The sequence below is a fragment of the Cottoperca gobio genome, chromosome 22, assembly GCF_900634415.1.
Source record: "Cottoperca gobio chromosome 22, fCotGob3.1, whole genome shotgun sequence".
Classification (NCBI taxonomy): Eukaryota; Metazoa; Chordata; class Actinopteri; order Perciformes; family Bovichtidae; genus Cottoperca; species Cottoperca gobio.
Window position 1 is genome coordinate 11,288,278 of NC_041376.1, and position 20,758 is coordinate 11,309,035.

At 40.3% G+C, this 20,758-nt stretch overlaps 2 protein-coding genes across 6 annotated transcripts in view; one reads left to right on the forward strand and one right to left on the reverse strand.

Annotated features, from left to right (window-relative positions):
• Positions 1-208: 208 nt before the first annotated feature.
• erg28 (ergosterol biosynthesis 28 homolog) lies at positions 209-2,649 on the reverse strand. Its single transcript, XM_029460192.1, has 5 exons — positions 2,515-2,649; positions 2,005-2,161; positions 1,165-1,255; positions 956-1,074; positions 209-839 (listed from the first exon to the last, which is right to left on the reverse strand). The coding sequence occupies exons 2-5, from the start codon at positions 2,135-2,137 to the stop codon at positions 751-753; spliced, it is 432 nt and encodes a 143-aa protein (XP_029316052.1). The 5' UTR covers positions 2,138-2,161; positions 2,515-2,649; the 3' UTR covers positions 209-750.
• A 506-nt stretch (positions 2,650-3,155) lies between these two features.
• ttll5 (tubulin tyrosine ligase-like family, member 5) overlaps positions 3,156-20,758 on the forward strand; it is a 46,518-nt gene continuing 28,915 nt past the window's right edge. For 3 of the 5 annotated variants that reach the window (XM_029460386.1, XM_029460388.1, XM_029460389.1), the window contains exons 1-14: positions 3,156-3,252; positions 3,624-3,764; positions 5,936-6,042; positions 6,161-6,243; positions 7,171-7,277; positions 7,568-7,698; positions 7,836-7,918; positions 9,876-9,945; positions 10,020-10,104; positions 12,918-13,019; positions 13,118-13,209; positions 13,442-13,549; positions 19,576-19,657; positions 20,022-20,083. In XM_029460386.1, coding sequence (XP_029316246.1) covers positions 3,706-3,764; positions 5,936-6,042; positions 6,161-6,243; positions 7,171-7,277; positions 7,568-7,698; positions 7,836-7,918; positions 9,876-9,945; positions 10,020-10,104; positions 12,918-13,019; positions 13,118-13,209; positions 13,442-13,549; positions 19,576-19,657; positions 20,022-20,083 — 1,171 coding nt within the window. In that variant the 5' untranslated portion in view covers positions 3,156-3,252; positions 3,624-3,705. Of the gene's footprint in view, positions 3,253-3,494; positions 3,765-5,935; positions 6,043-6,160; positions 6,244-7,170; positions 7,278-7,567; positions 7,699-7,835; positions 7,919-9,875; positions 9,946-10,019; positions 10,105-12,917; positions 13,020-13,117; positions 13,210-13,441; positions 13,550-19,575; positions 19,658-20,021; positions 20,084-20,758 lie in introns of those variants that run through there. The other 2 variants (XM_029460387.1, XM_029460390.1) reach the window with 2 other exon arrangements.

The following is a 20,758-nucleotide window of genomic DNA, read 5'->3' on the forward strand; positions in this document are numbered from 1 at the left end:
AGTTTGTTTTGTTGTTGTGGGTAACCTGAAGAAAAAGGCGTCACTGTATGCATCTTTGGATATAATGAGAGCGTTTATATTTCTTTGTTCCTGAAGAACCTCAAATAGCAGTGTGCTCGATGTTTTCTGCCTTTTTAATCCTTCATCCTAATCCAGAAAGTCCAGAGCTAAAAAGACAATTAGCAAAAAACACCAAAAATCAAAGTAATTTCATTTAAAAAAAGTTTATGCCAATAATTGGATGTACAAACATTTCACAGCACAGAACCAACATCAGGAATAATTGTTGATATTCATGTTTGAGACTTTGTAATGAGGAGCATAGATTTATACTGTATAGTCATCCGAGTTCTTTGGTAGACCATGGATTTATTTATAGGAAGTGGTAGTCTGGTGAAATAAAACATCAAAGAAATCTACTCTGGATTCAGTTATGAGCAGATACATGGGGACCAGTGAACCTCCATGTGTTGAACACTTAAGAATTTATTCATTATTAACTGGCACATATCGATGACTGTGACATGACCTTCTGTCAAAACATTTCTGATTGCACTGTGAACTGTAAAGTGTCAGTTTACAAAACAGTAAATGTAGCCCGGATAGAGCTGTGTGAAGTGTTACAGTAGGAAATGAACGTACAACAAAATCTCATGTTTTTCCAGACAAGAAGCAGCACACTAGTAGGACCAGTTCACTAGTGTCAGGCGGTCCCTGTGGAGGTGGGAGGAAAATTAAACAGCCGGGGATTCAGTTACGCTTCTTCTGTCGTGTCACGACTTCCTCTTGTGAATCTGGGATACACTGGTATCCAATCAGCATTCCTATGATGGAGAAACCTAGAAAAACACATGAAGATGCTATTAGGATTTCTTTCAAAGATGTGTTAATACCTTTAAAACTTGTAATCATTTAAGGCACAATATATTCCCATCACTCCTCAGTCCACACTCACTTGCCACAATGAGAGGTGCCATGACCCCGATAGTCAGAGGAGCAGTTTTGTAGATGAAAGCTTCAGACAGAAAGTGGCCCAACGCCAGCACAAACGTCCATAAGGTGATGTGATAGAGCCTGCAGGAGCCGGTATGATAACACAGTCAGAACAAACAGTATGAAGACTGGCAACAGAAACAAGGTGCAGGATGGTAGACACTGTCTTACGTCTTGTTCTGGATATCAATGGCACAGGAGCAGCGAATGATTGACGACAGCAACGTCCAAATACCAAATGTACGAGCTTGGAGACCGTTCACTAAGGAAATGAGAAGTAAACAGAAAAATCATGATATAGTTATCTGTATTTCTTAGCATAAACTCATGTTATTTACACACTTTTTACACAAGCCTGATCAAAATTTGCCAATATTAGATTAAAAGGTATAATATATAATGACATACTTTACTATGACTCTTCTTAAGACATTTTTATGACGTTTAACACAAACACTATATTGCTCTCAGTGTGTGTTTATGTCGGCTGATACGTAATAAGAAATTGCAGTACTCAAATGTCAAAAATGTTATGTTTGGGGTCATTTAGAAACAGTGTCACCCTTACATTTTCCACCAGAGAGCACGGACATGTTTATCTTTTTAACTGTAAAATGTCCCGTTTAGTACATATCTTAATTTATTAAGTATTTGAAACATGATTGTTTACATCATTATATAATACAGCTGATTTTTGCATGATAGCATATTGTCATATCTGACTATATTTTGAGAAGATTTGTGATATTCTAATTCACTGACACTTCAAATGTTGTGTCAGCAGCTGATGCTAAGCTAATGTACCAACACTATGTTCTGTGTTTGTATCCTCATGGTTGTTTGCACTTATTGTAAGTCGCTTCGGACAAACGCGTCAGCTAAATTAAAAGTAATGTAATGACACACATTTCAGATAGACTTTTTTCTATGACACCTGAACTTCTGACAGCACAAACATCATTTAAAACTGTAATGTCTATTGGTGTTGTCAATCAAACCTGGTTTGCTCACCAAACTCTGGAGTTCCTGTGTAGAGCTTCTCTGACAAAAAACTGTGATCTCTGAAACTCTGCACGGTGTTTCCTATCGCGATGACTGACACCATCAACAACCAGCTCCGCAGGACGTTCAGAAAGCGACTCATGTTTTCTGTGTGTGTGAGACGCACCTGTCAGAGAGGAAAAGTCAGTGTGTTGATTATCAGTGCAGGACACACAGCTTCAAACTGAAGACCAATGCAAGTGCAGCTGGCTGGTCGTGTTACAGCACAATAACAGATGTCTGCTGTATGTTACCTGACTGACACACCACAGGAAGACTATCAGCTAGCAAGAGATATTCAGCAATAACTAACGTGACGTAGCAGGCTAACGTTGCTGTAACATGGTTAATACAATGAACGAGCCTATTATAACCAATAATAATAATAATAATAATAATAATAATAATAATAATAATAATAATAATAATAATAATAATAATAATAATAATAATAATAACAGGAATTGTGCGTATATTTACCTGGCTGCCTCATAAAACTACCATGTTCCCGAGAGAGAGAGGAGAGGACTCCATGTAAAACAATTAACTGGGACACAAGCCAACCGAGTATGATGTTGTGTTCACAATGGTAAATCTTTCAATCTTGGACTGTGGGGTTGACCAATAACAGAGTTAAGGAAATGGCTCCATCCAATCGTACCATTCATATGATTGGTCAATACCATCCGTCAGGTTCCGCCTACCTCCCTTTCCAACCAATAGAAATCAAGCAATCCGGTCACCTGTAGACTGCAGGTTAGGCTGCGTATAAGAAAAGAGTAGATGTGGATCGAGATAGTGCTCTGTAGTGACATACGTGGTATGTAGTGTAAACGTTAAATCTGTTCAAGCAGAGTAAGTGCAGTGTACCGAGCCCCGGAGGTCTTTCTTTTTCGCTTATGTTGTCGTTTAAACACGATATGCTGTCTACAAACAAACAAAAACACATGGCCTATATTATCATCACCATTTTAGAATTAGGACGAGTGCTCTCTTTTCGTTTGACAGTTTCTATAACGACCACCGCACGACCCTCTACTGGATAGATGCAATGCAAAATGTGGTCAGGTGGACAAAATAAAAATTGTCTGGAACTGCGCATGCGCCGTGCTCTGTTGCTACTCAGTTGTTGTAGTTACCAGGAAGATTAACCGCGATGATCAACTGGCCCTGGTGATACCAGCTAGCTTAGCAGTTACCAGTCTCTCAGAGATAAAGGCAAGTTTACGTTTATGTGTGCTTGTATGGCATTAAAAAAAACATCTCAAACTAAGCAGACTTTACCTAGCTAGCTTTCTGTACCTAAAGTAGCATGTCAGTTGTCTTAAGTCTTTTTTTTAAGCTATTTTAGCTTATTGGCGTGTCTGTCTGGATTTAGTTGTAACGTCTTCTGTCCACTAACGTTCATACACACACCTTTCACTACAGGTAGCGCTACTGTGTGCTACATGGAAAACCCTGTTTGAGGAATGTGCACATTTGCACTCTTTGTTCGCGTGCCTTTGTATTAATATTATATTTTGCACGAATGGACCGACGATCATCATCAGAACTGAGCTGCGCTATTCAATGACGGGTGTTTCTTGCAGTTGGAGGTGCCATGGTAAAACCTAGACACTTGATACCAGGAAGATTTCACAGCCGGGCAGCTCGTCCCCTTTCACAGTGAAGATGCCTGCTGTGGTCCGTGATAAGGTGGACTCTGAGTCCTCCTCAGAAGACGAGCAAGAGTAAGTGTTAGCTAATAATACTCTGTGTACTTTAGAGTCACACAATAGTGACTGTGGCGTACTGCAGTCAGCATCCAAAACAATTTGTTAGAGTTTAAAGGAGTAAAATGCCTCATCCTACTCACTAGCATTAATGTAACCATAGCCCCTTTATCTTGAAGTTTAATAAGGACCCATATCAGAGCTCGTTTTCTTTTTCTGTTGTCATATTTATGTTGCCTGTGATCAAGTCAGTTTTATTTAGCCAAATATCACAAATCCCACATTTTTGTTGAGGGGCGTTACAGTCTTTACAGCACATGACCCAGTCTATCCTTAGAGCCTTGATTCAGATAAGGAAAACCTCACATCCAAAAACAGAATCAAGTGACCTTGATAAGCCTTTAAATAGCAGGTCTGTGCAAACTTTTACATTATTTATTCTTGTGCTTTACATTATATCTACCTATGTTTAATTTCTTATCACACACACTTTTGTGGGAGTATCATCTCTTTCGAAACATCTCTCAACAACTCATCCGTTGATATGTTTGCATTGCTTTTACAGCCGTTACACAGTTGTAAATGGAGGTGAGTAGGATATTGCTCACAATCCCTGCAGTTTGTGGACGTGGCTGTCTGAGTTACACAGGTCGCCTTCAGTGTCCGTTAGGTTCTTAGCTGACTGATCCTCATGTAATACCCCATCTCAATATTTTCCTCTGCATTTAGTATTAATGTGACACCATGTAAACTAAAAGCGTTGCCCTTTTTTTTTTTACAGGCTGTACCAAAGTTTTTGCCTCAGCAATTTGCCATAGTTTATTGATCATGTATTGTAATCTATACAGGATTACTGAAGAAGCCCTGTTCAATAATTTATGTCAAGATACATTTAGACAAAATTAACCCTTCAGGAAGCTTTTATTTTGCATAATTAATGAAAGATTAACTGAACGAGAGTAAGAGCATCTTGCTCTAGATCATAGCTCCCACAGTTGGTCTATGTTATCTTGGCTCTAATTCCCTCTTAAGCTATACTTAGTCATAGCATACTGAGAGCCACTGTGCCTGCTTTTACTCTAATGTCCATCTCCTGAATAGATTGCTTAGGGTTTAACTTCCAGGTGACCGGTGCTCTTTTTACTGATGGGGCTGCATTGAGATGCTACCAGAGCAGTAAAGACATGAGAGTATCAAGTATTATCACACACTAATATAGTAAAAAACTTAGATTTTATGTTGCAGAAATGTAGTATTTCCACGGGTACACCCGGTCCGATTTCAACTTATTACTAAACGAGCACCGGCTGTACATTTGATTTGAACCTGTTTAAAAGCTTCTGCTCAACTCTGACTTGAACGTTATCACTTTATTTATTAGGGGCAGTAGATGTTAGTTGACATTAATGTGACGTAAAAGATTATGATGACAGACAACCCTGAATAATGCAAAGGACGACAAGGTATAGCATTACAGGCACATACAGGAGGCACAAAGCACACACAAAGACAAACACATGTAAGGGAGTGTACAAGTACATGGGCAACATTGCATTATTTAACCACATATTTGAAACTGAAATGGTCATACGTTACTGAAATATCACTGCAATGGCAACAATTTGGCCTTTTGTCCAAGACATTCACAGATTGTGTGTGTGTAGAATCTCAATAGTCTTGATAATGGTTCATGTTCAAAATAAACAACAGGCTTAAATATGACCACCTTGTTTAAGGATGTGCAGCAAAGCCACCACAGTGGAACATACTGTATATCTGCAGCAATGTCTGACATGCCAAGATACTTAAACTAGGGGCAGCAATTGTTTACATGCCTCTCCACCTTATCAACAGCGGCCATGCCTGATTGAGTTCTACTCCATCATCATGCTATACGTACCTTATCTTGTTTTTAGCCCCTGATAAGCGGGCTGTGTCTGCTGCTATCAGATAGTCTGCAGTTTTACAAGGTTGTTTATTAGTACAGCACATGGGTGTGTTATTGTCCAGCACCTCCTGAAAATGTGTGTGGTTCTGTCCCTATCTGCCTGAAACTAGTGCTTCTGTATAATGTTGTTTTCTCTCTGTCAAATGTTTTATTTCCAGATTATTCGATTCCCAGACTTTGCGAAGTTTTGAAAATCTGCCTCTAACTGTGAGCATGTATCATCTGATTGTTTGTCCGCCAGAGACCATCCCTGCATTTCTTGGAGTGGCCTCAGCAAAACTATCCCAGTTCTCTTGTTTTTCCCTGAAGCTGCCGTTTCAAAAGATGGGGACATCTGCTCTATTGGAGGTACATTACATCTCGTTAAAGCTACAAAATGACTTTGAAAAAAGTAATGATGATGATTTAATTCAAATTTAAAGCTTTAAATATATTGGATACTAAGAATATTTTTGTTGTCCTTTAGAGCGATATCATTTGGCCTTCAAGATTGTGCGCACAGAGAGCCGCCTGGTACGAGGACTACTCACCAATCATGGATTCCATGAGGTAATGTTCGCCACTAAATCATGCACATTGAAAAGATTTGCATAAAAAATCAACATTAACAAAAACAAATCAGAAGTAGATTTATTGCCAAGTAGGTTTTCACTTACAATGAATGTGCCTTGGTGTTTTGGTTCATACAATACACATATTAAGAGGAAATAAAAGCACTGAAAAAGTCAAAAACATAAATAGAAAATAGAAAATTCTAATAAAAATATGAAAGAAATACTGTAACAAATATGTGCAAATGGAAGTTTATGGCAGGACGTGCAAACATGTATATTTCTGTACCTCTCTGCTGTGTAGGATGAGGGATAGTTGGGAATGCACCCAAGGAAAAAACCAAAATGACCTCAAAAGCATTAATCCTGTTTCACGATGGCGCACAATCCACGTTATGGCTCTTTCCAAGCAGTTACAATTAATTCCTTTTTTATTTCATCTCAACGCTTCTTGACTCCCGCTAACCCATCATCAAAGGCAGACAAGTGTCTACCACGGCCGCGACACAGCCAAACTTTAACAAGCCTTTATTGCAAACATCTGGCTCTCCCCTCCACACTGAGCGGCCGTGTGAATTCTACCTCCTAATGAATCGTTGGAATGAAACAAAACCAAACAGATAAAATAGAAATAATGTCAGGGTGATCTGTGAGTTGGCTTTCCTTGTGTGATCATTTCTAAAAGAGCCGGCTGTATTTCTCCAGGTTATTGGTGGGTCTGATTTGCTTCATAGATTTAATTCAACTGAGCTGTCATATGTGATGAGCATCAGAATATAATCCTGCTGTCGGTGACTGGAAACTACTGAGCTTTTTCAGTGTGGACGGCAACAGCTTCATTTTTATGCTTTTTATTATTTTTTATGATCTCTTTGCAAATGTCGTTTGCTTTGTGTGCACTGAATCCAAATGGTCTTTTTTTCAGGTTCACCCAAACAGCAATGACTTTAACCTCATGTGGACAGGATCTCACCTCAAGCCTTACATACTCCGTAGCCTTCAAGACTTCCAGAAGGTCAACCACTTCCCCAGGTGTAACAGAGTGCTCAAATGTATAAGTGTGCTGCCACTGCTTTCTGTGTTATAAATAGGACCCATGAGCCATTCTTAGCCCGTCAGTTCAGGCGATGTGTTTGTTGGCTTCGACTGCAAGGCGCATTTAGTTTGGACCGGTGCCTCTCTGACACATGAAATGAATCACACTGTCAGGCAGAGGGCGATCTATTGCTTGTTATGTATGCGTATATTTTTGTTCTGTCAGTGTCAAGGCTGTGAAGTGGAGCGCTGGAGCATTCTAAACCGGAGACTCTGCTCATTTCCAGGTCGTATGAATTGACGCGCAAAGACCGTCTGTACAAAAACATCCAGCGAATGCAGCAGACTCACGGCTTCAAAAACTTCCATATCGTTCCTCAGACCTTTGTGCTTCCCTCTGAGTACCAGGAGTTCTGCAGTAAGACACCGCTCACCTGACCCTGTTTGTCAAAGTACACTTCTCTTTATGATATGTTTGCAAGCATTGCCCATTCCAAACGTAGACACTTTTCTTTCTGTTTGAATCTCTTCTCATCTTTCCTGCCTCCATCTCAGATTGTTTTGCCAAGGACAAGGGCCCCTGGATTATTAAACCAGTAGCGTCTTCCAGAGGGCGAGGCATCTACTTGGTCAGCAATGTGAGTGGTTTTGCACACAGGAGTTCTCACCCTCAAACTTTTCTGGCTTGTGACTCCGTAAAGAGAGTCCTTTCTCTTCTTCTCTTGTTTGTTTGGAAGGATTAGTTTAGAGATCTCAAGAGATCAAAGTAAGACTCCAACTAGTTATTTTCACTATCACTTAATCTGCCCCTTATTTTCTCAAGTAATTTATTTGTTGTTTTGCTATAAAAAATCAGAAAATAGTAACAAATAAACATCATAATTCCAGAACCCGAAGATAAAGTTGTTTGTGTTCGAACAGCATTTTAAAAACTATGATAAGAAAATCAGTTTATTATAATATGAAACCGAGGAAAGCAGCACAACCACATATTTGAGAAGCAAGTTGCAATTTATGTTTTGGCATATTTTCTTGTAAATTGACCTCAACGATTAATAATAAGTGAATAAAAGAAACAACCAAGTCAATGGTCCTTGTGATATTCTGACCTAAATACATTTTTATTCCTGAGTTCTCTCAAATCTATGCTTTTCAGAAATCCTTTATTCGTTTAGTAGGCTAACATAATAAATAAATCAATCTTCTCACCTCACTCTCTTGAGGGTTTCAAGAATGAACCCTCAAGGTCATACATAGTTTTGTGTGACATAAATATGTTTTTTCTTTTCTTTCTTATCCCTTAAATCTCGGGGTCAGGTTGGGAACCACTGCTCCGTTAACACTTTCAGACTAAATGCAGCAGCGACTCAAAATAAACCCACGTTTGAGGTCAGAGTGAATTGATCGACATGCGTTTGTATAGAGAGGGGGGTATTGGATAGGGGATAGGGAAATCACTTAAAAGCTTGTGTTTTATATGCTTTTAGTCTAAAACACAGAACAGAAATTGAAAACAAACTTAAGAGATGATGACACATTAGCGGAGGTTCTGCCACTATTTTGCATGTGAGATAATCCCTATGAGTAAAGCAGTGTGTTAATAGACATCTGGTGGAATATGCTTATTTGCTTTCTTGCTGAGAGTGAGGTGAGAAGATTGATATCACTCACTTTGAAGCTAGCGCCAGCACATGGTTAGCTTAGGTTAGCACTGACTGGAAACGGAGGGAAAACAACAAACATTTAAGCTCGACAAAGCGAACCGAGTTCTGTGCGTGAACATTTTATCCACATTAACGACCGACCTAGTTGTTGTTAACTCCGAGCATACTGCATTAAAACGTACTGTATGAGCTGAAACAGTCGGTTGGCCAGATGTTATTTGTATGTGCCGACACCGCTGTCTTTGAAGTAAATATCAACCAGTGTTTCAGACATTAATAAGCTTTGTGGAGTAAATCACACTCGAGCTCAACAACGTTCTCACTCTTGGAAAACATATGCACCATCCTTCTTCTTCTCAGGCATTTTTATGAAACAGTGGAAAGAATGTTTTTGGAGAGGAGAAAGAAATACGTTCATTTTTTTTTTTGGTTCAGGTTTTCTCTGAACTGTAGCCAGCACTGAGGTTATCCCCCACCCCCCCCCTCCTCCGTCCTATCTTCTCCCAACTTCGCCACCTGCAACACATTTCAACCTCATAAATGACCCATCTCCCACCACCACATTGTGTTTTTATAGGCTGTTATTGAACGTTGACCTGCTATGACCAGTGTCGTTGCGGGCTCCAACTTTTCCTGATGATTCTTTGATGTTAATAGTTAACAGCGGTGTCACATCATGTATTTGGAATGCTGTTGTATGTGAGTGAATATACAGTACGGAGGACTAGGAAACCATGGAAATGTTTTTCATACTCGGTTATCAAGACATGTTGATTGAGTTGTTAGGTCCAGTTGAAAATGCCGTCCCACTTATATATATATTTCCCCTCAAAGCAAAATCAACACTTTGAACATGTTTGGGTTTTTATCATCTTCTTCCTCATTGTGTTAATTATATTGTCTTTTATTTGTTTCTGTTTATCATCTGCAGCCAAATCAGATTTCAATGGACGAGAACATCTTGGTGTCTCGCTACATTAATAACCCACTGCTGATAGATGGTGAGTTTCTTCTTCCTTCGTGAGGCTTTCTTAACAATCTGTGTGAATTACACTCATTTCTGTTTTGTTTACAGAGTTTAAGTTTGACGTGCGGTTGTACGTGTTGGTAACATCGTATGATCCGGTCCTCATCTACGTGTATGAGGAGGGCCTGGCCAGGTGAGCTGTGTGTGTGGGGGGGGTTTTGCATCGTTTGTGACATGATTGGGTTAATAGGTTTGAATTGGGATTACCTCACACTATGGTGAGTAATTATAAGTAATATCGAGTGTTAGGTATTATTACATCATTATTATATATATTATTCAGTAGTCTGGTGTTAGAGCAGCAACGATTAGTCGATCGACAGAAGAATAATCGCCAACTATTTTGATAATTGATTAAAAACTGCAGGAAATAGTGTTTATAACATGGAGATTTCCTGCTTTTCTCTCTTTTATTTCACATTAAACTGAATATCCTTTGGTTTTGGACTTACAAAACAGGACATTTAAAGGCATCACTTTGGACTTAGAGATACTGGGGTGGACATTTTTCTTATAGACCAAACGATTAATCCAATAATCAAAAAATAAATAAATAATTAAAGTCGATATTAAGGGATAAAGATAATTCAAGTAATTGCTAGTTGCAGTCCTATCTGGTGGAGACACGGCCTGGTCCCTGCACATGAGTCCCATCCATTCCGTCAGTAGCCAGAAGAGGGCAGCCTTAACTTTTCAGACCCACTGCTGTGTAGCGTGCGCTGTCACTTTGAAACAAAGCGCTCTATTGTTCTAGTTGTAAGATGTGCTTATCAAATGTTGCCGATTGTGTCATTGGTCAAAGATTATCTTGTTATGACTTTGTGGAGTTGCACTATATTTATGGGATGTTCTTATTTAGAGCACACATAATTTATTAATCCAAGAAGAGGCTATTGTCAGGCACGGTTAGGTCAGGCGAGGGAAGATGATTTATAGAGCGACTGGCTCCTCGCTTTGATCGGATTGAGGTACGTGCTGGAGACAGAGAGCCACCGCCTTCTTGTTTGCTGGCTTGATTATAAACTGTGGGAATAAATCAGGGGCCAAATTCTGAATCCCAAATTTTATCTCTTCACATTCCTTCAGGTTGTGTCGGTATTCAGGTACACAGTGCGTGCCAAGGAATTCTCATTATTGCACATGTGGCATTCACTCCTCTCAAACATTGCCAGAAACGTATCTCGCTCCAAAGTCCCCCCCCCCCCCCCATCATGCAGTCCGGTGTCAGCCTTATAACTGTGGTCATTATGGCAGATAGATACAGTATATCTCAAAAGTGAGTACACCCTTTAGATTTTTGCAAATATTCTGTTATATCCTTTCAGGGGATAACATTATCCTACTGAAACTTTGATATAACTTAAAGTAGTCAGTGTGCTGCTTGAATAACAGTATAGATTTATTGTCCTTTGAAAATTACTCAGTACACAGCTGTTAATGTCTAAACAGCTGGCAACAAAAGTGAGTACACCCCATAGTTAACATGTCCTAATTGTGCCCAATGATGTTGTTTTCCCGCCCTGGTGTCATGTGACTCGTTAGTGTTACAAGGATTCAGGTGTAAATGATAAGCAGGGCTGTTAAATGTGGCACCATGGCACCTCATGGCAAGGAACTCTCTGAGCGGCTGAAAAAAAGGATTATTGCGCTTCACAAAGATGGCCTTGGCTATAAGAAGATTGCCAACACCATGAAAATGAGTTGCAGCACAGTGGCTAAGATCATACAGCGGTTTTCCAGGACAGGTTCCACTCGGAACAGGCCTCGCCAGGGTCGACCAAAGAAGTTGAGTCCACGTGCTCAGCGTCATATCCAGAGGTTGGTTTCCAAAAATAGACGTGCGAGTGCTTCCAGCATTGCTGCAGAGGTTGCAGAAGTGGGATGTCAGCCTGTCAGTGCCCAGACCATACGCCGCACACTGCATCAAATCGGTTTGTATGGCCGTCGCCCCAGACAGAAGCCCCTTCTGAAACCGATGCATAAGAAAGCCCGCAAACAGTTTGCTGAAGACAATGAATCCAAGAACATGAGTTACTGGAACCATGTCCTGTGGTCTGATGAGACCAAAATAAACCTGTTTGGGTCAGATGGTGTCCGGCGTGTGTGGCGGCACCCTGGTGAGGAGTACCAAGACAAATGTGTTTTGCCTACAGTCAAGCATGGTGGTGGCAGCATCATGGTCTGGGGCTGCATGAGTGCTGCCGGCACTGGGGAGCTGCATTTCATTGAGGGACACATGAATTCCAATATATACTGTGACATCCTGTAGCAGAGCATGATCCCCTCTCTTCGGAAACTGGGCCGTAGGGCAGTTTTCCAACATGATAATGACCCTAAACACACCTCCAAGATGACAACGGCCTTGCTGAAGAAGCTGAAGGTTAAGGTGATGGACTGGCCAAGTATGTCTCCAGACCTAAACCCAATTGAGCACATGTGGGGCATCCTCAAGAGGAAGGTGGAGGAGTGCAAGGTGTCCAACATCCGTGCGCTCCGTGATGTCGTCGTGGAGGAGTGGAAGAAGATTCCAGAAGCAACCTGTGCAGCTCTGGTGAATTCCATGCCCAGGAGGGTTAAAGCAGTGCTAGATAACAATGGTGGTCACACAAAATATTGACACTTTGGGCACAATTTAGACATGTTCACTATGGGGTGTACTCACTTTTGTTGCCAGCTGTTTAGACATTAACAGCTGTGTACTGAGTAATTTTCAAAGGACAATAAATCTATACTGTTATTCAAGCAGCACACTGACTACTTTAAGTTATATCAAAGTTTCAGTAGGATAATGTTATCCCCTGAAAGGATATAACAGAATATTTGCAAAAATCTAAAGGGTGTACTCACTTTTGAGATATACTGTATGTAGTGAAATTGTTGGATGACAGAGGTGTTGTTTTTTCTTCTTCTTCTTTTATTTCACAAATGAACGCTGTCTGTCCGCAGATTTGCCACAGTCAAGTATGACCGGACTTCAAAGAACATTAAGAACACGTTCATGCATCTCACTAACTACAGCGTGAACAAAAAGAGCAGCGATTATGTCAGGTAACTTTCATCAGTGAATGTGAGCTGTTACGGGAAGCTTGATCGACTCATCCAATTATTAGAACACAGGCGTTTGAAGTGCATTTCTGCCTTTTCAGTTGCGATGACCCTGAAGTTGAGGATTATGGGAACAAGTGGAGTATGAGTGCACTGTTGAGGTATTTGAAGCAGGAGGGGAAAGACACCACATGTGAGTCAAACCTTCATTTTATTCCCCTTCTCATCCTTTTCATCTTTTTCTGTTGATTTTGATGTCCATGCAAAGATAATGGAGAAACATTCACCCAGTTTGCAGCTGCGTTTCTGAACGCCTGCTCAGTTTTTTCCTTCAGATGTGAACAAAAAATGTAAATCAATTAACCAAAACATAAGGATTCTCGAGTGCTACATAAAAAAACATCTCTTCATTTTGTCCATTCCAGTGCTGATGAGACAAGTGGAGGACCTCATCATCAAAGCTATACTAAGTGCTGAACTACAGATAACCACTGCCTGCAAGATGTATGTTCCCCACAAGACCAACTGCTTTGGTAATTATTTCATATTCTTCTTAATATGTTTTTGACCACACAGTATATATATACATATATATATATAACACGTTTACACCAGCACTGATCTAAACATTAGTTTTACAGTGAAAGGCATCAATAGTAAAACAAACTGTCCAGGGAAACTAAATTAAACATTAAAGATGTCTTTTATGATCAACACTTAATTAGTTTTTTTAACAGACATAACACCATTAAACGGGCAGTTGTAGAAACAGAGAAAAAAATAAAATAATACATAAAAATAAAATAAAAATAATAATAATAATATATATATATATATATATATATATATATATATATATATATATACAAAAAAAGTACAACAAAGTTATACAGTACAAATAAATAATTACATTAAAAAAAGGAGGCAATTATAATGTCAGCATATGGGTTCAGGGTCATGTCAATGTGAATTACAAATAAAAGGGCTGTTCCCTGATTGTGAGAGGTGTGAAAGGCTTTCAATAGGCTCTGTATACGTTCATATACGTTGTATATGCTCATTTTCATATGCGCCAGTATACGTTTCTGCCATACGGCACCGTGTGACAGGGCCTTTAAGAATTGCAGCTTCACAAGAATTTCCTTGAGATGGATTTCCCTTTTTTGCTCACAGTGCAGATACACTCGCACAGACTTAGTCATGCACACTACCGTTTCATAATCATTGTCCAGCAGTTCCTCTCTACTGTCTCTGCTCTGAGCCGAGCTGAGGTTGTAGACAGTCATTCCTCAGTGTGGAGCCTTCCTGCCTGTTGCTGCCCTCTGACAGGCTGCCGGGTCGTGGAGGGCCTATTGACTGAAGCAGGAATTTGCTTCCTCCTCTCTGTTGCCATTCAGGTCCGCCTGATTTAGGCTGACTGTTTTCTTGGCCGCTTTTGACTAGCAGCGGGCTCGTGTGAACTCCATTTTGGAGCCATTACCCATGTTAGTGTTGGCACTAATTGTCCGCGCTCTCTCTCTCTGTCTGGCAGTCTCTCTGAGATTTGGGGTTTTAAAAACGAGCACAGTGGCCAAGCCTCCCTCAGCACTGCTGTCTTTTTTTCCTCTTCTCTCACTGTTTCTGTTTGTTTATGATTCTCCCTCTCCTGCTCACACTCTTTTTCACCTCTCAGATGTTAGAAAAATAAAAGACTTTGCAGTTGTGACAGGCTTCTGTAGACATAATAGCCCCCCTGATCGGTGGTTGTTTGGGCTGTATGGGGCGCGTAGCGGCACAGACTCACACCATCAGACAGTCGCCTGCATAAAGATGTTATCTGCACCCTGAGCATAACTGCTAGGTCGAAAACCCACATTAGCCCAGGGTGTGAATGTTGACCATGCAGGTATTTACAGGGAAATGTGGCTAACCAAACCTCAACCTGGCTCTCATACACACGTGATGAAAGAACAACCAGATGAGACATATCTTTGGTGTGATGGAAAAACAAGTTTGCTCATATTCTCACTTATTTAGGTAAACCTGGAACGTTTGTACACATCCCCATGTCCCACATCGTAAAAAATGCTTTATGATATATTCAGGGATTCAATTAAAATCTACCTACTGTACTAAAATGATTACCGGTATTCTCTCCATTATCATGAATAAAGAAATGGTTCAGCCCTACTGTATATATAGTATAAGCAGGCTTGGGGAGTAATGGAATACATGGAGCACGTTACGTAATTAGGATACAAAAAAAGGTATAACTATTCCTTTACAGTAAAAAAACAAAAAAAAAGATGTAATCAGATTACCGATATATTTAGTAAGAATGGGAGTTTTCAGGATTTCAATTCTAAAATACATTTTAAATAAAGAACGATACAATACTTTGCACGTGCACACATATTACAACACTTCATGACACAAGGTTCGCACAATGACCTCCAACGTTAGTAGAGAGAAGCGCTTTCTCTGGGTGGAAACGTTCCCATTATTGTGTATGTAAAGCAGAAGAGGGGAACAACATCATACAGTAAATATAAAGTATAAATCTAAAAAAGTGGAAAGAAAGTGTGACAAATCCACATTGGATTTGAAATGAAACGATGTACAACAAAATAGCTTTAAGTGTGTTGAGGGTGTTTACAACAGTGTTCAAACCCTAAGCCTATAGAGACCTCTATAGACATTGATACTACATGAAAAGCAATTAGGATTACACCTTTTCCTAAGATACATAATACGCTGTGGTCTACTGTGAATATGCCCATCACTCTACTTCAGCCGTATCAGTTTACTATTGAATTTAGTGTAATTTTGTTGTCTTCAGATGGCCTCGAGCAAGTTAATTACAGCATTCACAGTCTGTCTATACAGGATTAAGTTTCCAAAGACAGACACTGACGGTTCCAGAGGACCACCCTCATCCTCTCTCTGTTGATCTCTTTCTCCCAGTGTGGTCATGTTGCGTGCGTGAGTACGTGTGGACAGTATGAATACAGAGACATGTATGAACCAGTGTAAATCATGAGTTTTACAAACACACCGGTCTGTCTAAGCTTCAGGGAGTCCAGTTGAGTATCTTTTGTGGGCTTTTTCTTGTCTATTAAATAAAACCCGCCCAAACCACCAAGGAGTCAGCAGCCGCTCCAACTCCTCTTTGGCTTCTCTTGCACTTACTTACTTACTACTTTCCCGCTCCTCCTGTGACCTACAATACACCCAGCATTCAACTTGGGCCTCGGCAGCTGCCAGTAATTGTAAACAGGTCAGAATGCAGCAAATACACGAGTGTCAGAGCAGCGAGTGTGTCGATAAAAGCAGCCATTGTTTAGAGTTTTTATACACTCTCCGGCTCGTCTGGAAGGGAGCCACGTAAGATCATAAAGCACATTATAATCTTGTTACCTGCCATTTTAATGTTTATTAATGGCTTTAATACTATGTTTATTGTTTTCAAATGGGATTTCTTCCCTTTGCTCAAATTGCACATCCGTATCTAAATGGGCATACTGTAACAAAACCTTTTTATAGCTCCGTAATGTCTCATGTGGGAAGAAATAAAAACAACAGATTTTTTGTTTTACATTGGTAAGAAGTGAGTGTGTGTGTGAGTGTGTGTGTGTGTGTGTGTGTGTGGGTGTGTGTGTGTGTGTGTGTGTGTGTGTGTCTTTGGAGAGAAAATGCCACCCATGCAGCTCCTCACCACTGCTGTGTGATTAATGGACAGGCTTTTTGCTGAGGGATGCTGATTACGAGATGTTTTGACTAAGATCTGATTAGCCAAGCCAAAGGCCTATTTTATTACACACAAAACATTCCACTTACTGGTCCTGTGTTCCACTGAGCGTCCCTCATTAAGTGCTGAGTGTGGTTGGATCCCCCGTCTGTGAACCACTCTCCCTGTTTTACATTTGTCAGATACTCCCACACTGCTCTGCAGCACAGTGTTGGTATGCCTGTGATGACAGTGTGGCTGATGTATAACTCAAAAATCTTTTAAGGAATGATTAATGGATTGGGTCCCGCTATCATAATAAAGCTACAGTGCTAACTTTAATTTGTTGTCTTCAGAGTGTTTTTATGATGATTGTGGCTCCGAGCTGCTCCGCTGTGCTGCCTGCACCAGCAGTGAAGACAATAAGTCATCTCACAATGACGCAAGAGTAATCCAATTGTCATCGCCTATGAAGAGAAACACACATGAAGGAAATAGTTTATGTTGTTGTTGTTGTTGTTGTTGTGGGACAACCGGCTGCATGGCCAGGGTGTGGAGATCATTTATGGGCGTTTGTCTCTTGTGGTGAAGTTTCCAGCAGCACCCATCCAATAATGAAAAAAATACTCTTCTATTCTCTTTACTCTGTCACATTGTTTCTCCCCCTCCCTTTTTAATGGGTGTGATGTTCTCTGCCTCTCCTCTCCTTGTCTGTGATGCTTGTTGTGGCCTCTCTGCGGGCACATTTAACAGCGCTCCCCCGGCAGCGGTCGAGCCATAGAACAAACGTGTCTAGCAGTGAGCGGGCTCGTGGGGCAGGAGTGGCGTCTGCTCCTAATTGGAGGAAAATGAGCGGCACATGGAGCCTGCTTGTCGGGGGCTGGTGAGGTGGTGTAACACCTCCCCATTTTCCCCTGTTGTTGTGGTGCTACACTGGTGAGACACTGCAGGCGCAAACCCATTTATTCCAGTACTCCGTTCCCCAACACTAATGCATAATGTTTTATGTGTATGTTTTCATGCAGAAGTGGTTAGAATAGCACGAGCCGGCAGGCGGAAAATAAAATCTTAGTGCTATGCTTAAGTGAGTACTGTTTAGCAGCGGGGGTCCCTCCCGTCCATCCTCAGAAGTTAAAGAAGTTAAAAATGGCCGTTTCAGTTGCTGCTCTTGGCAACTGATCTTGGAAGCCGGACAAGTTCAGCTCCAATATGAAAGTACAGTTTGCAGTTACACCAACTTGACCTCATGACACCACCATATTTTGACCTCCTGACCCATGTTATATAGCCCAGTGAACAAAATCCAGTGTGTGTTTTCTCCAACTTGTCCTTATACAGATGATGAAATTAAAAGTAGAGAAAAAAAACATGCAAGTAATGTTTTCAGGAAATGTTACAATCGTGAAAGAGTACTCCAGCGATTTAGTTTTACGCTTCCATTAAGTTTGGGGACTCACAAGAGACAGATTAAAAAAGAGCAGTCTGGAAAAACCCTGAACCTAAATTTCCTATAAGGCAATTTGATAGCAGCTCGTTAGAGTCTCACTGTCTGGTAAATGCCCATGTCTTTAAAACTCCTCTGTAGAACTCCTCATGATGAGTCAACCGATCTTGTTGTCTTAAAATCAGTGCTCCTTTTAATTGAAAGACCAAAATATATTTGCATTGTTAACTAAAACGACGTTATTTGTTAGCCTCGACGTGCCGTATGGGTGGAGATAACTACATCAAGTAAAGTACAGCCCAATAAATATAACTCATTGTGGTAAACTAGAACTGCCCAGCCTAACATCATGTGCAATATAAAGCCATTACTCGCTGTCACGCTTGCCTTTTGTATGCTTAACACTGGCACTGACCTGAGATGCTAGAACAAACAGTGCTGGTTGTGGCAGCTTTGAAACCTCCAACCCCCCTGGCCTATTCTCAACACGGTCTATTCTTTTGAAGAGCCATGAGTAGGATTTTTCCTCTGGCTCTATGCCTGGGTTTTGCCCTATCCCTGTAAAATACTGTGGTTTCCCTGCACGCTGCTGCTGCTGCTGCTGAGGCTGGCAGGTCGCTGGCTTACAGGGTGACACTCCCCAGAGCAGTGTGAGGGCTTTCATAGGGTGCATAGGCCAACGCTGTCGCAGTGAGCCATATATCAGTCAGTGAAACAAGTGGGGCAATTGGGATAGAATGGATAGTTTTTTACACAGGGAACTTCCTGACCACTTTGTAAAAAGCTTTTATTCTGTCACTCAGCTATTACTGGAGTGAAATATATACAATATATATCTTAAGGCTTGCTAATTCTCCAGGCTTCTGCTACTTGGGAAACACTGTCACACTTCCAGTGTTGTACTTCTGGATTTCATATTTTATTGCCCCAGATGGGCAAGATACTAACTTTATTTCTATATTTTTTGCTACCCATTAGAGCGCCATCCTTCTTGTTAATATGCAGTGACAATATGTAAACTGCTTAAACTTCCCAGTCATGAGAAGATTATTGACTGCATGTATGAAAATAGTCACAGCCACGGTGTGTTTTTGATCTGCCGTCTTAGGTAAGCAACTTCATGACAGATGAAATGTGTATGTACTTAGTTAACGTAATTGAGCCAATCCCTCAGTAGCAGGCTTCGGTGAATGTTTCTCTCTTGAGTGATTGTGGATATAACATGCGTGTAATCAGTAGCAGAAAGACATCGGCCATGTTGCCAAATGCCACATAAAGAAGCTATGATAAAACTCGAGTGACTTTGATAGCCTTCGTGCTTCATTCTCAGTGAGCAGATGTCAGTTTCTAGTTCTGCTTCCCAGTTTGTGGTGAAAACCTTTTGATTCATTTTGTGTTTCGCTCCGTAGAACTGTATGGGTTTGACGTGCTCATTGACTCCAACCTCAAACCCTGGTTGTTAGAGGTGAACCTTTCTCCCTCCTTGGCCTGGTGAGTGACACCGTCTAAATCATTTGATTCTTTATTTTGTTGTTTCAGGAGAACGTCTTACTGAAACTGTTTCTTTTGCCATGCTAACTCAAACAAGGCTTTTCATTTGAATATGCAACCAAAAAAAGATGTTTTAAAAAAAAATGCCACATTGAGGAAAATGGCACTCGCACTTAGTTTGTGAGAGCATACCCTCGGGATAAAATCTCCTACAAAGTGTTTCGTCAGTTCAGCAGTTTAGTCAAGGTCACGCAACGGATCTGTATCTTCTTATGATAGTTGACTCATTTTCTCTACTCTGTGTGGTCATTTTCTTTGTTTCCCCCTTTTTTCAATTTTATTTTTGAAATCAACTTATTTACAGTGATGCACCCTTGGATCTGAAGATAAAGGCCAGCATGATTGCAGACATGTTTTCACTTGTGGGTGAGTACATGCTGAAACAATGACTAAATACAACTTCAATTTGATTCCAACAACTGATTGCACTTCTTAGACATTTAGTTCTTGTAAATTCACTGCTTATAGCCACATCTTTAAATCCATCACACTTGTGAAATAAAGAACATCAAGAACACTTCCAAGTTATATTATAAACCCACACATGGGTAAGAGAGGAGGAAAACCCTTGGGTAATTACAGCACATTATAAGTCTCACAGATTTGTATTATTAAGAATGCATACATTTGAAATAATCCATCACCAAAAATTCAAAATGCAGAATTAAGATAGAACTTGAGATTTCAACAGGAGTTTTAGTAACACTTATATTCAGAGCTTAAAATCCAATTTGCACTGACTATCAAGATGTTTTCAGATACTTACATTACATTTGTTTGTCTTTAAGTACCTAAAACATCACTTTTGACACCAACAACAACCTATAAATAATAGGTTGAGATGCAAAATGATATCATTATATTAAAGGTGTTCATTTAAGAGCTCGCTAATTCTGTAATTATGCTGTATTTTCTTACATTCTTAACTCCAAAGACATACTGTAGATGCAAGTTGGCATCACTTGTAACCAGCAGGTTTCAAGCAGGCGGAGACAGTCGTCTATTGTTAAATGCTTATTGTTTTCCTTCATTCCACTTGTT

What these genes read in the sequence shown, in the direction of transcription:
- erg28 (XM_029460192.1), bottom strand. Translation starts at nt 2,137, where the DNA reads ATGAGTCGCTTTCTGAACGTCCTGCGGAGCTGGTTGTTGATGGTGTCA. An exon ending in ATTGATATCCAGAACAAGAC is followed by an intron (nt 1,075 to 1,164) that starts GTAAGACAGTGT and finishes CGGCTCCTGCAG; the next exon opens with GCTCTATCACATCACCTTAT. An exon ending in GGCACCTCTCATTGTGGCAA is followed by an intron (nt 840 to 955) that starts GTGAGTGTGGAC and finishes GTGTTTTTCTAG; the next exon opens with GTTTCTCCATCATAGGAATG.